Below are 19,706 nucleotides of genomic sequence, written 5' to 3'. Positions count from 1 at the left end.
TATTTGGTTTGTTACATCTACTGTTAAAAATTTTTAAAGATCATTAGGAATCAGAGTGTGCCAATGGTCTCTTTCTCTTAGATGTTTCATAGTTGCCATGATTGCTGCATGATTTTTACTGTGCACGCTCTGTTTTTAATTTTTAAAATATTCTTTGCTTAGCTAGTGTAATTTGCCTACTCTATCTTCAATCACTGGTGTTCTCTCTTCTCCTTGATTCTTCTACTAGTAAGCCTGTTTTCTAATCCATCTGCTGAGTTTTACCATCCACTGTCATCTGGAGTTCTCTTCAATAGTTCTATGCATTGGCTGAAGTCAGTTTTGATATTCTGATTTGTCTTTGCCTTTTCATTTAACCATATATTTATTTGCCTTTTTTTGTACAGTACTCAGGCTATCACCTTTAATTTCATTGAGCTGAATTCTTTGAATTCTTTGATGAAGTTTATGATTTATGAAGTCATCTGGTTTATCTTTGGGTACTTCTAGATAACTTTTAAAGAACATTTCTTTCAGACTTTATGAGTAGGCATCCTGTGTTGTACATTCATTTTGTTTGTGATTCTGTGACCTGGGTCTTGTTTGTTTGATGTGGGATTAGAGCCCACTTTAGTGCAAGCTTGTGAAGGATTTGTGTGATCATAGGTAGGCATGTTAGTTTGAAGATGATATGGGCAGACTTGGTTATTCAGCACTTCATCAAAGAAAGATAATTGAGTTTCTAAGGTTAGGCTTTGGATTTAGGGTCCAGGAACATGCATGAAGAACCTTCTTTATATCTTTGTGAACTAATTGCCAGTTACAAATTTTCCAGACTTGATAAAAAGCTATTATAAAATATTTGTATTTTCTATCCATGCTATCCAATAACTGGCCTTCATGATGTGATGTCAATTCCCTGATTATGATGATGCAGATTACAAATTAAAATTATATACTGAAATTAAAATTTAATTGAACACTAAGAAGCATTTTATATCATAAAATGAAGTGTTGTTAGTTCAGTGACACCAAGGCTATATTATACTGTGCCTCAGCAGTGTCATCATAGACTCATATTTTTTCATGTTTAATCTTTCCTTTCCCAAACTTGTCATTTAATACCTTCAAAAATTCCTGAATCAGCTGAGGCATATCTATGTGGAATGAAATATTGTTTTTTTATTTTAAACTGCAAGAAATCCCCTCACAGATTAGGCCTATCCAAAATTATACCAAAAGTGATTATGAATTCATGTTTTGATTTGTTTGATATCACATAACATAATAGGTCTTGGGCAGGAAGTCTAAACATGGGTGCAAAGCCTATGTCTATCACTCTCTACCACGTAATCTCTCTGTGTATCAGTTTTACAATATTTAAAAAAAAGTAAAATAATCATATATACCTCATTGGCTTATAAAGAAAACTAGAATATATATATATATATATATATATATATATATATATATATCAATTATAATGCCATTACATTATCATTGTTTTTAAAGTATCATTTTTTTGTGACAATCTTCACTATTAAGTGTAAAGGAACTTAAAGTTAAGTTACAGGACTATTTCTCTTTTTATATTTTTTGGCAGTATACATAATGAGATCTATTTTTCCATTTATTTAAATGATTTTTTTCTTATCCAATATATCCTAATTCCCCTCCATCTGTTTCTCTCAATTTCTCCTTACCTCCTCTCAATAAAGATCCACATTCTTATGCCTCTCATTAAAAAAGAAGAGGGTTCTAAAAGATACCAAAAAATAACCGTAGCAAAATAAATACAATCAGATTTTTAAAAAACTCACATCCCATTGATGTTGGAAAAGGCAAACAAAAAGAAGGAAAAGAGCACAAAAGAAGGTACAAGAATAGAGGACTCACTTATTCACACACTTAGGAGTCCTACAAAAATACTAAATTGAATGTGTAGAAGACCTGATGCATACCTGCAAAAGCCTTGTGCTTATTCATATGAGCTTTGCTCATTTGATTTAGAGGACCTTGTTTTCCTGGTGCCCTCCATTTCCTCTAGTTCTTATACTCATTCTACCTCCTCTTTTATGGGGTTCCCTGAGCTCTGAGGGGAGGGATTTGTTGGACATACCCTATTTCCAGCTGTGTGATCCAAGGTCTCTCACTTCTATGTAATATTTGTCTGTGAATCTCTGTATGTGCTTTCATACTCTGTAGGAGGAAGCTTCTCTTATAATGGTTGGATAAGCCACTGATCTATGAGTATAGCAGAATGCCATTAGGAATCATTTACTAGTAGTTCTCTCTATTTTTAAAGACCAGTAGTATTTGATTTTACCCTCTATCTCTGTGTTAGCTAGTCTCAAGTTCTTGGTCACCCATGTGATGTGTCTTTGGTATGGGTTCCATCTCCTGGAGTGGGCCTGAAACCAAATCAGACATTAGTTGGTTACTCTCACAAGCTTTATGCCACCAATACCCTAGTATATTTTGTAGGAGGAGACCACATAGATTAAACATTTTTTTTGTCTGGGTTGTTGTTTATGTTTCTCTTTTTGGTAACTTGCAGAATACCTTCCCATATCAAGACACTAGAACACAGGAGAGAAGGTTTTATGTAGGCACCAGCTCTACTTCTCTATGTTCAGTGAGTTGAGTGGGTATTGGAGGTCTACCATCAGCTTATGCAGAGCAATCTATTGTCTTAGCAACAGCCTGGGCATTATAGAGGATTTTCATGAGACCTCCCCTTGACCAATAACTCAATTGTATGTAATTCCATCTGATACTGGACATTTGGCCAGAAGAAATGGCCAGTTGGTAATTCTATCACCTGAATCAAGACTATCTCTTTGTAAAGGTCACTAATAAGAGTTTTAATTGTCTTGTATAGTATTGTTCCTATAATATTGTTTGAATACTATGTCTATAAGCTATCAAAATTATGGTCTGTCTTAAATATGTGTGTTAAATTTTTTAATAAGCTGTCTTCATTATGGAAAATCAGAAGGTAAGTGTCAATTGAGCGATGTTACCTTAATGAAGACTGCCTGACTTGACTCTATTTTACCCTTAGAGGTGCCAAATGCCTCTAGTGTGTTCAATCCTAAGGTTAATCAGGCTGGTGACTATTTTCTTAGATCTCATTGTTAATTTTCTAAGTTAACAATCAGAGTAAGGTGGGTGAGAAAATAGTCTCAATCTATTCAATATGAAAAATTCCCGTTGTAGTCTCAATGTATTCAATATGAAAATCTCCAGTTGTAGTCTCAATCTATTTAACATGAAAAACTCCCATTACTCAACCAGAGGAAAAATGTCATTGTGAAAGTGTATATTATATAATAAATAAATTTACTAATTTGTCAATAAATAAATTAAATAATTCAATCAAATGCATAAATTTTATTATATTGCAATTATAAAATTCACTTTCTTTCCTTTCGATCTGAACATTCAGTTCAATATTTTTATTTAATATGATGTAGCTACACAAGAATATAAGAAAATAAATTAGAAAGAATGGAGACACAAGGGCAATGACTAATTCAGGTAGTTTTTCTGCCTGTTACTTTTTTTTCAAACTTAGGTGTATTGTACAGTCTTTGTGCTCTGCCTCCCCCCTCAGTACTGTTCCCTCTCTAGTTATCTTCTCTCCCATCATTTTCTCTGCTCTCTACGGAATCTGAATCATTAACATTATCAAGTATTCGTCCAATTTTAATAACCCTGAAAACAAACTAAGATTTTAATTGTTTGAATAGCTCTCATTCTTCATCATTGGTAGTAAAATGTATTTACTAATTTCAAATTTCTCTCATAATGACCTGAACATGCTCTGCTGATGTTGTGTGTGGAGAGCCTCTGAGGACATCCTAAATATTATTCCCATGGTTTGTCCATTCTGTCTTCATTTACGTAGCTCTGAGAACATCATTCGCCTCTTAAACACTCTGTTTTTCTGAAATAATTTCTTTATTTTACTTTTAGCATACTATCCTGGTTATTCCCCAGCCCCATTGATTCCCTGTTCCCCATTTCTAATGTACTATGCCTCGTACTATGTAATGTGCCTTCTAGGTACTGAGTCTTCTCAAATCTTCTCTCTCTGTGGTCTCACTGAACATCATGCTTTTGATACCCTCCGTCTTTTGGGTGCTGCCAAATTACTAAAGTCAAGAAAAATATTCATTTACAGACTAGATCGAAGAAGTTAAACCTAAGCATCGGTGGAGGTGAAAGAGATAAAATTCTAAACGTTGGCACCTTTTCTATTCCATTCTCTCTGCAATTCAGACCAAACAACAAGCCTCCTCATCCCACTAGGAATACTGCTATACCTCCAGTGTCATTTGCAAAATATTACAAAATTATATCAGTGAGATGCATATTTGTGTAATAATTATAATGTATCTTTCCATTCTCTGTCTCCATTTGTTTAATCAACTTATTTCTCCCTCACACGCTAGAGCAGAAGTGAAAACATTTATACATAGACTGTCAGCTGTACCACTGAAATATGTGAGGAATCTGGTGGCAAATGACATGCCAGTCTGGGAGGCTCCATGATTATCCTTTCTAAATTATTTTAATTGGATCTTCACTATCTGCCTGTTCGTTGCCTGAGATCATTTTAATCTTCAGCACTAAATTTACTCAAATTTTCCAGTGACTTTCTATCTGCTTTAAAGTAAAAGCTTGATTTTGGAACACTTAACCTTTAGATGATACAAGGCATTGATTTGATTCTGAATTCTTAAATATATCAAAGAAAGAAGATTGCTTGAAAAACAAAACTAGTTTTTAAAATTAAGAGAAGAATGGCTCTAAAACTTTTATTTTTCTTTATCTGTAGTTTTTTTTTTTTTTTTACCTTTAATCTTTTTTTTTTTTTTTTTTTTTTTTTTTACAGTTTAGTCATTATCCCCCTCCAGGTCCACCCTGACTGTTCCTCATCTCATATCTCTTCCCCCATCTTCAAGAGGATGTCCCCACCCCCCACCCCCAACCTACCAAACCTCCCTACTCCCTGGGGGCTCAGGTCTCTCAAGAGTTAGGTGCTTCTTCTCTCACTGGGATCAGACCAGGCAGTCTTCTGCTACATATGTGTCAGTGGCCTCATATGAGCTGCTGTATGCTGTCTGGATTGTGGCTCAGTGTCTGAGAGATCTCAGAGGTCCAGGTTAGTTGAGACCACTATGGGGTCACCCTCCTCCTCAGCTTTTTCCAGCTTTTTCCTAATTAAACCACAGGAGTCCCCAGCTTCTGTTCATTGGTTGGGTGTAAGTATCTGCATCTGACTCTTTGAGCTGCTTGTTGGGCCTCTCAAAGAGCAGCCATCAGAAGCTCAGGTGCAATTTGTGCTGTTTTTTGACATCATCCCTCAAGTAGATGTTAAGCCTACTTTTCAGTCTTCAGATACGTTTTTGTAAAATGAGAACATTTTATAAATCCCCAATGTGTTTATATATGAAAGTCTTCTAACACATAATAAAAGTATGATGTATAGGCTTCAGTTTTTACCTAATTCTATTATTGAAGTTTCTAGGCATTTAAATGTAAAGAGTTACTGTTTGAATATTTTAAGATAGAATTTCCAAATAGTTAAAGTTAACGAACTTTGTTCAAACTGGACAAAATTGCCACCTCAATATAACTCCAAGTTTTTTCTATTGTTTTCCATATTTTAATGTACACACACACACACATATATACATACATATATATATGTATATATACATATATATGTATATTATATATATATATATATATATATATATATATATATATATATATATATTCAATCTTAATTCATACATAATGACTCTGGTCAAATTTGAAGATTTACATGGCCATCTTCTCCATCTTCTCCATAGTGCTGCAAAGTATTTTATAGGCCAAAACTGTTTCAATCTTCTTGAACAACTAGAATTTAGTGACTTTAAAACTCATGTAATAAAAAATGTTATTTAACTTATTCCAAAGTTTTGCTGTTCCACATATGCATTTGGTTTATAGTCATTACTAAAGTATTTTCCTTTTGGCCATTTTGTAATATTTAGTACTAGATGTTTTAAATTACTTGTCTTTGTTATATCTATATCTATATATCTATTTCTACATATACATATGTGTATATGTATGTGCATGTAATATATATGCTAATATAATACATGATAATTTATAATGCTTATATATATACAATAAAAGTAATAAATTATGTATTTATATACTGTTTTATGTATTTATATACTAATATAATAATTTCATAATATACACTAATATATGTTATATATTTATATAATACTTTATATATACACTAGAGCAGGATGTATTTTACATATTTGTACAAAATAGTAGCCTAGAGATAACAAATTTTCTTACGTTCTCTAGCAATGACTGCTGAAGTTTTCCCTTTGTTTCCATATCTTTTAGCAAGCTCCATTGCCAAGATTGGCTCAGATCCTCTAAAACTAGTAAACGATGCTGTGGAGGAAACAACAGACTGGATCTATGGCTTCTTCTCTTTGCTATCTGACATCATCTCATCTGAAGGTGATGAAGACGATGAGGATGCAGATGAGGACATTGATAAAGGTATCAAAAATGCAAAGTTGTATCTGTCATATATAGAGTAGTATATACGGTTGTATCTGACAGTCTTACAGCTATGGCAGGGTACTGGACACTCTTAACACTGACTTGCTGAGGGTTTAGCCCTAATGAGCAATTGGACAGACAAAACTCATGAGGATACTTACGAGTATAAAAATCACTCCAATAAGTTCCCAAATAGATTGAATTGCTCTCCATTTCCTATAGTTTATCTGCCATTATGGAAAAGCTATAAAAATTAAGTGAAGCTTCTAGAGTGGCATTATAGCAGAAAGTCTTAATATAAATGACTATAAAACCACAATAGGTTACCCACTTACATTGTTATTTGATACAGAGTGGCTATTTTTCAAATTCATCTCTAGGAGGATTGAAAAAAAAACATTAAAAACCAACAATCATCTGTTTGTACATGTAAGCCACATTACTAGTAGAACGGTGATAACTAATCATTAAAAAGTCCAGTTAAAGCATATATTGATGGAATCAAATGAAGATATAGAATGGAAAGGTACATTTTAAGTATTATACAAATAAGCAGCTCACATTTAATGAATAAAAGTAAATTGAAGAACAAACTGTATATAAATTGGCATTTAGAGGGTTTACAAAGAAGAAAGCATGGTGATCCAATTTGTTATATAACATTTTTTTAAAAGATTAATGGTTATTGTTAATCATCCATGATTATTCATTCAGTCTTACCCAACAAGGAAATTTTGACTATTAAAAACTCCTTTTATGTGCTGGAGAGATGGTTCAGTGGTTAAGAGCACTGACTCCTCTGCCGGAGGTCCTGAGTTCAGTTTCCAGTAACCACATGATGGCTCACATAGATCTGTTGTCCTCTTTCAGTGTGTGTCTGAAGACAGCTGCAGTGCACTTATATAAATAAAAAATAAATAGATCTTTTCAAAAGAACGCTTTTATGACTATGTTGGAAATTTATTTTTGTTTTGGTCCTGTATACAATAAACAGAGAAAAATGAAATTAATATGATATATGAACTATAATGCAGAAACTTGGAGCACTGCAACAATTTTATTGGATTATAAAATGAAACCATCTTAAGTGAATATATATATAAATAGGGAATGTACTGTGGAATTTCTGTAGCAAAGTAAAGCAAGAATCATGATTATAGAAAGCAATAGCTTGGGAAAAAATAAGTACAACATGAGTAACTATCAAGTCCCCACTAGAGGTTATGCTAATTTACCTTTTTTTTTTTCCTCCTTGGTTTAGGAGAAATAGAAGAACCTCCCTTAAAAAGAAAAGGTTAGTTTGGTTCATTTTTTCAGCATTTTCTTTCCTATTCTATCTTACTGATTTTGAGCATAACTTAAGTTTCTTCCATTTGTATTGTCACTTAACATGTTTGTAAAAAAGATGTTTGTTTTAACGAGAGTGTGTAACGCTTGTAATCAGAAAGAGCTACTGTACCTCTTCTAGTGAGCCCATCCAAATGTCGTTCAGCTGCATTTTCAATGAAGGGCTTTGGCAGTCAATGTGTGTACCTTTATCTATATACCTCTGACTGATAGAGAATTCTGCAGCTGTGAAAATAGTCCCGTAGTTGACGGTGCCCCTTATATTTACTTTTATTATATCAGATTTACTGAGTTTAAGCATGAAGTCTCTTGTATTTATAATTTTACTGTCAATATTTTGCATCCCTGGCGATGACGGTGATACATAATAGCCATTGGAGTGTGGAACATATAATCTTGGAGCAAAGTCGTATCACTACGTGTATGTATTGTTCATTCCCAAAAAAACCAATATTGACTAGGGTATGTGGATATGATGTAGAATGCTTTCTTGTCGTGAAAGCTAAGGATTTTGGTGACTAATCTTCGTTTGGGAGTAGTATGCTTTATGGAAATTTTGTACATCTTTGGAACAAGTACCTCAAAGGATTGAAGATTTTTACAACCAAGGATGTCAAACATCTCTAGAAATGTTGAGGAAATCCAAAGCTACAAATCTAAATACCCTTGGTGTGAGTAAAAACTAGCTAGTGCTCGATTCTACTGTAATGGTTAAGTTTCTCATGTGCATGCTTATTAACATACTCTTTGGTTATCTAATCAGGGGAAGTTACTTTCCAAAGACCAGAATGGATTCAACAATCGGATTGAATGTAATCAATACAACCAGCCCAGACTTAGTTGTGGCTGAGCAGGCTGAGTAGGTGGCCATTACCCTACAATTGGAAAAAATTTGAAGTTTTGATTTCTTTCATAACAAAAAAGAATTGAGCGCGTGAGGTTCCAGTGTAGCAAAGCCATCCTGAAGCAAATGTATTTATGAAGTGTTATGAGGAGAAACAAAGTTATTCTAATGTCCAAAGTGAGGATGAGTTTTGAAAAATTCCAATCAGAATTAAGTTATCACAGGTTCACTGAAGGTTTAAAACTTTAATTAAGAAATTAGTGAAGTTTTGTATAGATAAACCCAGGCAATATTTTGTCTTCTGTCCTAGCACCTATAATAAACTATCAGTTCTCTTGTTATGACCTTTGTTTAATTGTTTTACAACCTCTTGGAATGTGCTCTGAGTAGGAGAAAGTCTGGTTACTATCTAAGAGCAATTAACTGATGACACTTGGGAGACTGGCAAAGTTCTCTTTTCAGTTTTCACTATCAGAAAGGGACCTAATAGCAGTCCACTATAAAACAGCTTAAGAATCATTGATATAATTTTAGGAGTTCTTATAGGATCATCATTAAGACTTAAGAAGTCATCTATTTGTCTATATAGCATCACTACAAGACAGTACATCTTCGTGGATCTGCAGGGATCTGCTCCAAAGGGTTGTGCTATTGCTTAGTGATTGTTATATTTGTTTAATAACAATAATAGGAAAAGCATACTAATAGCAGGAATCTTTCCCAAAGTAAGTCTCTTACAGCCTTGCTGAATAAGGGCTCACTTGTCGCAGATTATATAATAATCCAAGGCAAGACATTTCAGGATGATCACTTGCTAATTATTAACTTTTCCCATTATGGCTCCTGACACCTCCCCATCATGCCTTTTCCTAGGAGAATCTAGTCTTCACAGGATTAAGTACATTCTCTCCCACTGTGGCTAGACAAGGCAGTACTCTGCTACATATGTGCCAGGGACCTCATACCAGTCTCTTTGGTTGGTGCCTTAGTCTCTGGAAGCTTCCAGGGGTCTGTGTTAATTAATACTGTTGGTATTCCTATGGGATTGCCATCCGATTCAGCTCATTCAGTCCTTTCTCTAATTCTTCCATAGAAGACCCCAACCTCAGTCCAATGGTTGGCTACAAGTATCTGCATATGTCTTAGTCAGTTGCTGGTAGAACAGAGGACAGTTTTGCTAGGCTCCTGTCTGCAAGCACAACATAACGTCGGTAATAGTATCAGGGTTTGGTGCTCGTTAAAGGCAGGTTATATGAAAGTGCTGAGTACACAGCAGGATATCAGTTAAGACATAGGTGATCTTAAAGCATACTATGAACTAGACTGTGAGATCCAGGAAAAGTTTGGTTCTCTTCTAATGTAAGAGAGAATTTTATATAATTGTATTCCCAGGCCTCTTTAGGTGTCCACCATCCCTGTCTCTGCCTCTGTCTCAAATTCTATTGTATTATATATGGCCTTTTTTCTATTTTAATTGGTTGTTAATAAAAACACATCCAGCATGTGTGTTCCTTGTCATTTTTAACTAAGAACCTTTCTTACTATAGTATTTCTCCTTCCTTCCTTCCTTCCTTCCTTCCTTCCTTCCTTCCTTCCTTCCTTCTGTTTTACCTCCCTTCCCTCCTTTTCTTCTTCTTCTCCTTCTCCTTCTCCTTCTCCTTCTCCTTCTCCTTCTCCTTCTCCTTCTCCTTCTCCTTCTCCTTCTCCTTCTCCTCCTCCTCCTCCTCCTCCTCCTCCTCCTCCTCCTCCTCCTCCTCCTCCTCCTCCTCCTCTTCCCCCTCCCCCTCCCCTCCCCCTCCACTCCCCTCCCCTCCCCCTCCCCTTCCCCTCCCCTCCCCTCCCCCTCCCCTTCTCCTCCCCCTCCTTCTCCTTCTCCTTCTTCCTCTTCTTCTTCTTCTTTTTTTTTTTTATTATGTAGCTCTCTAAAAAATTTACCTATGAGAGCCAAGTAGTACATACAGCTAAATTTTCCAACCCTGGATTCTCTAGAACTGTTATTTTGTTCAGCAATCTTCTCACTTGGGAGTGTGAACTGTGGATATGGTCACACTTTGCTTTTCTATGAACATGCAATTGCAGAAAGCTGTAAAAGGAATCAGTGCCATGTATATACTTTCTTAAAACTTGTCCATCTGAAAATATAATAATGTTTTTTATTAGCAATCTATCAATTTTACAAGATAAAGACATATCTTTTTGTATATTTCCAGTGCTGAGAGTAGAGATATACACCACTATTCCCAGTTGCTACCTTTTAATATCATACATTTATCTTCAAAAAATAACTAAAAATATTTATCTAAAATATTTATCTAAAATATTTATATAAAAATATTTATCTGACACTAATATTTAGTTTCAGAAAAAGATCAAACAATTGAATGTTGACTTGGTTTGTCTCATTTTTGTAACATAATGCTATAATAAAGTTACCATAGTTTATCTATATGACTATATTTGTGTATCAGTTTCACATTTCTGTATGAATGTGATTCTTGTGAATAATAGTGCTCTCTCATTTCTCTAAAATTTTAAATTAAAACATTTATAATTAAAAACAAAATAAAATTATATATATATATTTACAAAACATAAAATTAATTTCAGCAATAGTATTATTGGTAAAGATGTCTTTTCCCATTAGCTAACACAGACAATATTTCTAATAATTAATCATCAAATCTAAAATAAAAATAAATATAATTAAAGAAATTATATTCAATAACACAAGAGAACATACAATAGTATTAAAAATTCACAATACATTTATTTCCATTACTGAGCCTATTATAGAAGGGTCAATTGTGGAAAAGCACTAACCATATCTGATAGCTAAATGCGGAGACTGGAAAGTTGCCTTGTATTCCAAATATTCACAAACTAAATGATTCTGGAGACAAAGTCACAAATACATTGAAAATCATGTGAACTTTTGGTTTTATTTCAATAAAACAGAAAGAGCAAGTAAGCAATTATTTAACTTAAGATGATTAATTTCTAAGACAGGGGTATTAGGATATAGCTATAATCCTGGCACTCTGGTGTTGGGGGCATTTTCAGTTCTAACCTACTCTGGTTTTGAGACAAGGAAATACTGTCTCAAAAACTAACAAAAATAATTACATAAAATTATTGTTATTTCTAATGTCATCCTGATATTGCTAAAAAAAAGAGATCAAATGCAATAAAATAGAAATAATTTGTTATATGCATTAATGTCTATGGTTATTTATGGATATAAATATGTAGACATATATAAGATTATAGGCATATAAAATTAGATGTACATAAGGATTTTTATCATATATATTTTTAAAAGTAAAGACAAAGGTTTACATTTATTGATAAGACATATTCCATTTAAACTATAAATCATAAATCATATTTAATCCATAAAATCATGGACTATTTTTAAAAATGTTTTTGTTTCAATTTTACTTTTAAAAAAATCTGTGTTTGTATGTGTTTTGTGTTGTATGTGTTTGTGTGTGTGAGAGAGAGAAAGAGAAAGAGAGAGAAACAGAGACAGAAAGACAACGATAAAGAGAGAGAGAGAGAGACAGAGAGAGACAGAGACAGAGAGAGACAGAGAGAGACAGAGAGAGAGAGACAGAGAGAGATTGATTGTGCCCTCAGAAATCAGAAGAGGGTTTTGGATCTCTTAAGGGTAAAGTTACACTTATTTGGTTATGAGCTGCCTGTCACAGGTACTTGGAAGTAAACTAAATTCCTATGTAAAAGAAGTTAATGCATACTCACTGCTGATTCATCTCTCAAGATTCTTGTGATCTAATTTTACAGTCCCAATAACCTCATAAGGAAACAATATTTGCTATTTCATTTTCAATAGAAAACCATAAATATTTGCAATATATTTTTATATATGGAGGTTAGTATATTTGATGTCCTATAGAGGAAAATTAAATTTTTATTATATATAATTTCTATTATATATAATAGAATTTATATTTCTATATAATATATTTATATATATTTATATATAATAGAATATATTTCTAATATAATTTTTATTATATATAATTTTATTATATATAATTTCTTGCAAACGTTATGATGTAATTTTTAAATTTTCTAAAACTTCTAATGCCATTCAATAAAATCTTTGTGAATAACAAGAATGTGAAAAAATTCCAAATGTTAAAAAGTAATTTTAGAATCATATCTTACAAATGTAACATTTGACACTTGGAGACTATTAATTAAGTTTTAAAGGTAATAGCACAGTAATTTTATTTACATTTTAATATCTGGAATTTTTTTAGACTAGTTCTTATTTAGATCTTTCATCTCACTGTTTAGTTTAGGATGACCTCATTGCTTCCCCCATCTCTACTTACATGATGCTCTGATGATAGGCACATGCCAACATCCTTCTCTTAGTGGAATTTTATTTTTAAAGTTTAACATTTGCAATAATCATTAAATTACAATACTTGTAACATTTAAGTGTCTTCTAAGTGTGGGAAGAAATGCAGTTTTTAAAAGTATTCTGCAATTTTAAAGGAAAACAAAAAGAGAAGATGACTACAGAGGCATATAGGTGTTTAGCTTCCTGGAGGAGCCTAGAGTTCTGAGAGGGATCCACATTCTATATCATACTACACTGTCCCCTATTCATAGTCATTATCACAGAGCACTGATAACCTATGATTAAAGCTAGTCATCAAATTCAAGTTTCAATATTGCTTTTTCAGGTGCTGTCAATATTTCAAACAATATGCTAGGTTACTAGACCATTTGTCTGCCTCTTTACAATATCTTCAAAAGTTAGTGTAGAAAATTTCTTTAAAATTTCTGTATCTACAATGAAATTCTTATGTTTTTACAAATAGACAAGTATGCCTTACAAATTGCCAGTCCAACAGAACTCAGTATGTCTTATTAACCAGTGACATGAAATTAGCACTTATTTTTACAATACCACAAAAGACCATGTTGAAGAAATTGCTGAATAAATGGGCAAAATAGATTGTAATTGAGATAGAGTATTTACAGAGTTACATGATTCACATTGATGCGGCCAAGGATTTATCTTATTGGACTATTTATTGTGCAAATATTTTAATACTTTGGTTTTTCAAAACGTCTCTAAATCCAAGTTAAAAGTATGCCAAATGATACAGATATGGGGAGTGTTGGGGAGAGAATGAAGAGGAAGAGGAGGGGGAGGAGGAAAAGAAGGAGGAGGAGGAGGGAGAGGAGGAGAGGGGGAGAAGAGGAGCCCAGTCATCATAAAGAATTGGTTACCTTAGTAATTCTCCATATTTTTCGAAAGTGATTCATTGCATTATAGGTAATAGAATTTCCTCATATTTCTGAACTAATGTTTAAGGTTTTACTGACTAGATTAGGTAAACTGTTAGAAAAATATAACTCTTTAGTATGCCTAGTTTAAAATTTTTTACTAACACTTCTAAGCACAATCTAATGGAAACATTTATCACCTTTTCCCAGTTCATTCTTGCTTAAACCTTTGTCTATAAGTCTATATATAAGAGTGATGATTATACCATGTACGTCTTTTCAAATATGTAATTTTAGAAAATAATGACAGTCTTTTGACAGAAAGTTACAATTTATATTGCCTTTTTTGACATCTAGCTTTAAAGTTCAGAAAGGATAATTATATACTTTCTTTACATTAATTTTTATTGGATATATTATTTACATTTCAGATGTTATCCCCTTTCCTTATTTCCTCCCCACCCAGAAACTCTCTATCCTTTCCCCCCTCCTCCTGCTTCTATGAGGATGTGCCCCCACACACCCACCCACTCTTTTCTCCCTACCCTCGAATTCTCCCACACTGGAGCATCCAGCCTTCTCGGGACCAAGGATCTCCTCTCACACCTATGCCTAACAAGGCCATCTGCCCCTACATATACAGCTGGAGCCATGGGCCCCTCCCTATCTGCTCAGGCTGGTGGTTTTAGGCTCTGGTAGCTCTGATTGGTTGGTATTGTTGCTCTCCCCATGGGGCCGCAAATTCCTTCAGCTCCTTCAATCTTTTCTCTAACTTCTCCATTGGGAACCCCATGATCAGTTCTTGGTTAGCTGTGAGCATCTGCCTTTGTATATGGTTTGTATAGAGGTCATGCTGTGGCAGACCTCTAAGGAGACAATTATATCAGGCTCCTGTCAACACGCACTTCCTGGCATCCAAATCAGTGTCTACCTTTGGTGATTGCACATGAGATGGATACCCAGGTGGAATGGTCTCCAGACAGCCCCTCCTTTAGTTTCTGTCCCACACTTTGTCTCTATATTTGCTCCCATGAGTATTTTATTACTCCTTCTAAGAAGGACCGAAGCACCCCCACTTGGTCTTCTTTCTTCATGAGCTTCACGTGGTCTGTGAGTTGTATCTTGGGTATTGCAAGCTTTTGGACTAATATCCACTTATCAGTGAGTGCATACTATGTGTATTCTTTTGTAATTGGGTTACTTCACTCAGGATGATATTTTCTAATTCCACTCATTTGCCTAAGAATTTCATGAATTCTTTGTTTTTAATAGCTGGGTAATGTGATGTGGTACATTTTCTGTATCCATTCCTTTGTTGAAGGACATCTGGGTTCTTTCTAGCTTCTGGCTATTATAAATAAGGCTGCTATGAATACAGCATGTGTCCTTGTTATATGTTATATGTTGGAGCATCTTCTGGGTATATGCCCAGGAGTATTCTTTCAAAGCTAAGCACATTCACAGCTCTGTAAAGGAAAATCTGGTCTTGGCTTTTAGGAGCACAATGACCTTATGGACCACACACTCACTGTTTGCATTCAGAGAGAGTACCGGCAGCAGTTATGTATAATTTCCCTGATTCCTGTATTGTTTCTTTCCTCACTGTTGTCACAAATACCTGACAAGAGTCAAGTTGTGGGAGGGGGGAACTTAAAGTGATGCAATCCATCAGCAGGGAAGACGTCATAGCAGTAGTGAGAGGTGGCTGATCACACTGCATCTGCAACAAAGAATCATAGGGAGACTCTTGTGTTTATAAGAGTAAGTTACATTTTCTGTAGAGATGCAAGTTGTCCTATAGCCCCCAGATTGAAGAGAGCTACCCACTAGGTTAAAACTTAATTCATTTACTGTTTTTAAATTGATATCCACAATAGTGATTTGACATCAGAGTACATGAAGAGGCTCCAGAAAATACCAACAAAAGACATTATGGTTTCACTATTTAGAATACTGTATCTCAACATTGGTAATAAGATAGCCATACAAGTTAATCTGCCACTTCTATCATGTTCATGTTTATTAGCAGATTGTGAATTTACACTAGATCAAACATTAAGTGTCAAAAAATCTAGGGCACGAGAAAGGAAGTAGAAATAGGAATATTGTTACTAGTTATGACCTAGCAATATTGTGAGATGGATACTTCTTTTTTATTGGATATTTTATTTATTTGCATTTCAAATGTTATCCCCCCGATTTCCCCACTGGAACACTTCTATACCATCCTCCCTGCTTCTATGAAGGTGCTTTCCCACCCATTCCCACCTCTCTACCCTGGCATTCCCCTACAGTGAGGCATCGAGCCTTCACAGGACCAAAGGCCTTTCCTCCCATTGATGCCTTACAAGGCCAACCTCTGATACCTATGAGGCTGGAGCCATGGGTCATTCCATATGTACTCCTTGGTTGGTGGTTTAGTCCCTGGGAGCTCTGGGGCAGGTCTGTTTGGTTGATATTGTTGTTCTTCCTATGGGGTTGCAAACCCCTTCAGCTCCTTCAACCCTTTAACTTCTAAATCAAAGCTCAGCTGTATACATGCTACATGTTGTCCTTCAGACTGGTCTAGAACTTTCTGCAGTGCTTTCTTCCTTCTTTTCTCAACACTGATGCTATCTATAACTGCAGTAGGAAAAAGGTGAAGAAAAAAAAACTAATGGAGGTTTGTAAATGGAAGAGGGAAAGAGGCTAAGAAATTTGAGGCAAGAGAAAGATAATGAATGCCAGAGTTACTTTTCTAGGTACTTGCAGATGTAATGAACTCTGCATGTCAGAATTAAGGAGTGTGTTAATTATTTTGTGTGAAAAAAAAACTCCAACTCCAATTCAAACAGACTTGAATGAAAAGGACTTCATTGGATAAAGAGATGGAGTCTACAAATTGTGAAGACCCAACAGCTTCTAGAATGGAGTGAGACATGTTTTATCAGAAGCAAAACTGCGTTGCTAAAGAATGTTTTCTTCATGCTTTGTTTAATTAATAGTTAGACAGGCTTTTCCCTCTCCTGCAATTATGGTCTTCAGAAGGTTGTGGTCCAGGCCATTTTAACCAGTGACTCAAGAGGAAAACCTTTTTATTTTTTCCTCAAATGCTTTTTCTAAGAAACATCTCTGGACTGTTGTTGATTTGTACTAAGTAACAACACTCCTGTTGAATCTAATCATTTGCCAAAAACAAAACAAAATAACAATGAAATGGGAGCAGCACATAATCTGTGAACATCTGTCGGGTTGGTTACATATGGGGAATGGTGCTTCATTTAATAGGTAGAAAAAATAAAGCCCCAAAGTGGAAAAACGCATTAACCTGAGATTATTGATTTTATAAGCAAGAGAGAAAAATTGAGATTAGGTGGATAGCATTTCAATATAGTTAATTTCTAAAAACTATTAGTATGCAATGGTGAGACAATTATTTTTCCAGAAAAAGTTTAACTTACCTTTCAAAGTAATAAAATATAACAAAAGAAGACTCAAATAGTTTTATGTTCATAAGTTTGAACATCGCTGAAGAATTTTCTGAGATATCTGCCTACCACTATTTCTAGTATCCACTTAATTATAGACAATGGTGATTTAAGAATGAGAAAGACCAGGGCTGGAGAGATGGCTCAGCAGTTAAGAGAACTGACTGCTCTTCCAGAGGTCCTGAGTTCAATTCCCAGCAACCACATGGTGGCTCACAACCATCTGTAATGGGATCTGGGGTCTGATGCCACCTTCTGAAGACAGTGACAGTATATCCACATACATGAAATACATAAATAAATCTTAAAAAAAAAAAGAATGAGAAAGACCTTTGTATGCTCTTCATTATTGGTGGAAGGTATACTTTTCTGAAAAACAATTCTTGATACATCTGGAAAGGTATCACAAAATAGATATGTATACATAATTTTCTATATTTGTTATAATTGTTGAAATTTCAGGAAAGTTTCTCTTAGAATTATTTAGCAGACAATAAATAGAATACTAGATTTGCTTAGTCATTTATTAAAATTAATCTTTAGTGGCCTAATAAAATTTGAAAAGTCTTACATATAGTCATTGTATGTTTCTATAATAAAGATTTTAATAGTAAAAGGAGAGTTTAAGAAAGTATTTTTATCTTACCTTATTTTTGTTTATATCTTTAGATATAAACTGAAAAACAATATAAAAACATTCAATGAAATTTAAATCTTCAAAATAATTTAATTTTAAATTAATTTTTTCATCATCTTGAATCAAAATAGTTGCCTTGGTAACAGATTTAAGAAATATTGAATTGATAGCATTTTTAATTTGTTAACATTGTCTTAATATCCTAAATAAAGAGTACATATTTTAATCTACCCACATAAGACTCAGACAAGATTAAAACACAGGACCTCAAATAAGCTTTGCTATGATCCTAAATAGGTAAAAATAACTTATTATAAACAAAAATGTGTGAAACATTAAAAATAACTTAGAGAACTGACAACAAATAATGATTAATTTAATTTAATTTAAAAATATCATTTGGTACAATCTATTTTCATTAATTTAGTCCTATTTATTTTTGATTCTATCGACCTTATTATTTTTGGTACCTGTGGCTTCAGTTCTCAGTTTCTAAAGTCTCAAGATTAAAAAACCTTAAGAGAACTCTACTGGCATGATGATTGTAGTTGGTATTCAGATCAATTTGTTCTGAATCAACAAAACAAACAACAGAATTGGGATCACATCAAGCTGGATTATCAAGTAAAATTTATAGAATTTGAAAGATTCTAACTACTGGCTAACTACTGGCTAACTATATGCTCTATGTCCCATATCAATGGGACATAGAGCATATACTGTGAGAATTAAAAGTTATTCAAGAACACTGAAAAGTATATCTTAAATCTGCCATGGGGTCTCTAAAATCTACACTTACTTTCTTAGATAAAACAGTATAAATACATTTTAAAAAATGCATGGATTTTATAATTTGTACATATAAAACACATTCATAAATATTATTAGATCAGAGAGGTTACTGAAATGCTTTAATCACCTCTAAGACATATTAATAAAATGCACCAGTAACAAAATCCAGAGCACAAAAAGAAGAGAGATTTGGGGGTGTTTGAAATTTAGTGCCCCTTCTTTTAAACTTCGTAAATAGAGAAACCTAATTTAAAAACTTGTCTCTAGTTTTAGTCTTTTTAAATTTTCTGTTGAGTGGACATGCTGTTTCAATATTTAACATTTTATTATATATATAATAATTTATATAAATTTACTGTCACTATAGTATTATAAAAAAATGTATGACCTTAATTGTATTAACATATATGTATTCATTGCAAATGAAAATGTGAAAACTCTATACTGTAGGAAATACTTTTGAAAAAGTGTTTAAATTTACTTTTGGTTACATTATTTTATGTCCATAAACAGTAAAATTTTGTGGCATTTGTATAATGTATAATAAATGTATAATTCTATTTCTGTAAATTTTCCCAGCTTTATAAGAATAAATTCTTTTAGAATTTATACAGAATATGTTACAGTACATTATATATATATATATATATATATATATATATATATATATATATGTGTGTGTGTGTGTGTGTGTGTAGAGAGAGACACACATACACATATGTATACACATATACATACATACACACACATATACATATATATGTGTTTGTGTATATATGTATAGTTG

At 33.6% G+C, this 19,706-nt stretch overlaps 1 protein-coding gene across 11 annotated transcripts in view; it reads left to right on the top strand.

Annotated features, from left to right (window-relative positions):
• Positions 1-19,706, top strand: part of Trdn (triadin) — a 379,612-nt gene that overhangs the window by 61,224 nt on the left and 298,682 nt on the right. For all 11 annotated transcript variants that reach the window (XM_076927916.1, XM_076927914.1, XM_076927917.1 and 8 more), the window contains exons 3-4: positions 6,403-6,564; positions 7,829-7,861. In XM_076927916.1, coding sequence (XP_076784031.1) covers positions 6,403-6,564; positions 7,829-7,861 — 195 coding nt within the window. The remainder of the gene's footprint in view (positions 1-6,402; positions 6,565-7,828; positions 7,862-19,706) is intronic.

The sequence above is a fragment of the Arvicanthis niloticus genome, chromosome 30 (genome assembly GCF_011762505.2).
Source record: "Arvicanthis niloticus isolate mArvNil1 chromosome 30, mArvNil1.pat.X, whole genome shotgun sequence".
Classification (NCBI taxonomy): domain Eukaryota; kingdom Metazoa; phylum Chordata; class Mammalia; order Rodentia; family Muridae; genus Arvicanthis; species Arvicanthis niloticus.
This window is presented reverse-complemented; position numbering and strand designations above follow the sequence as displayed.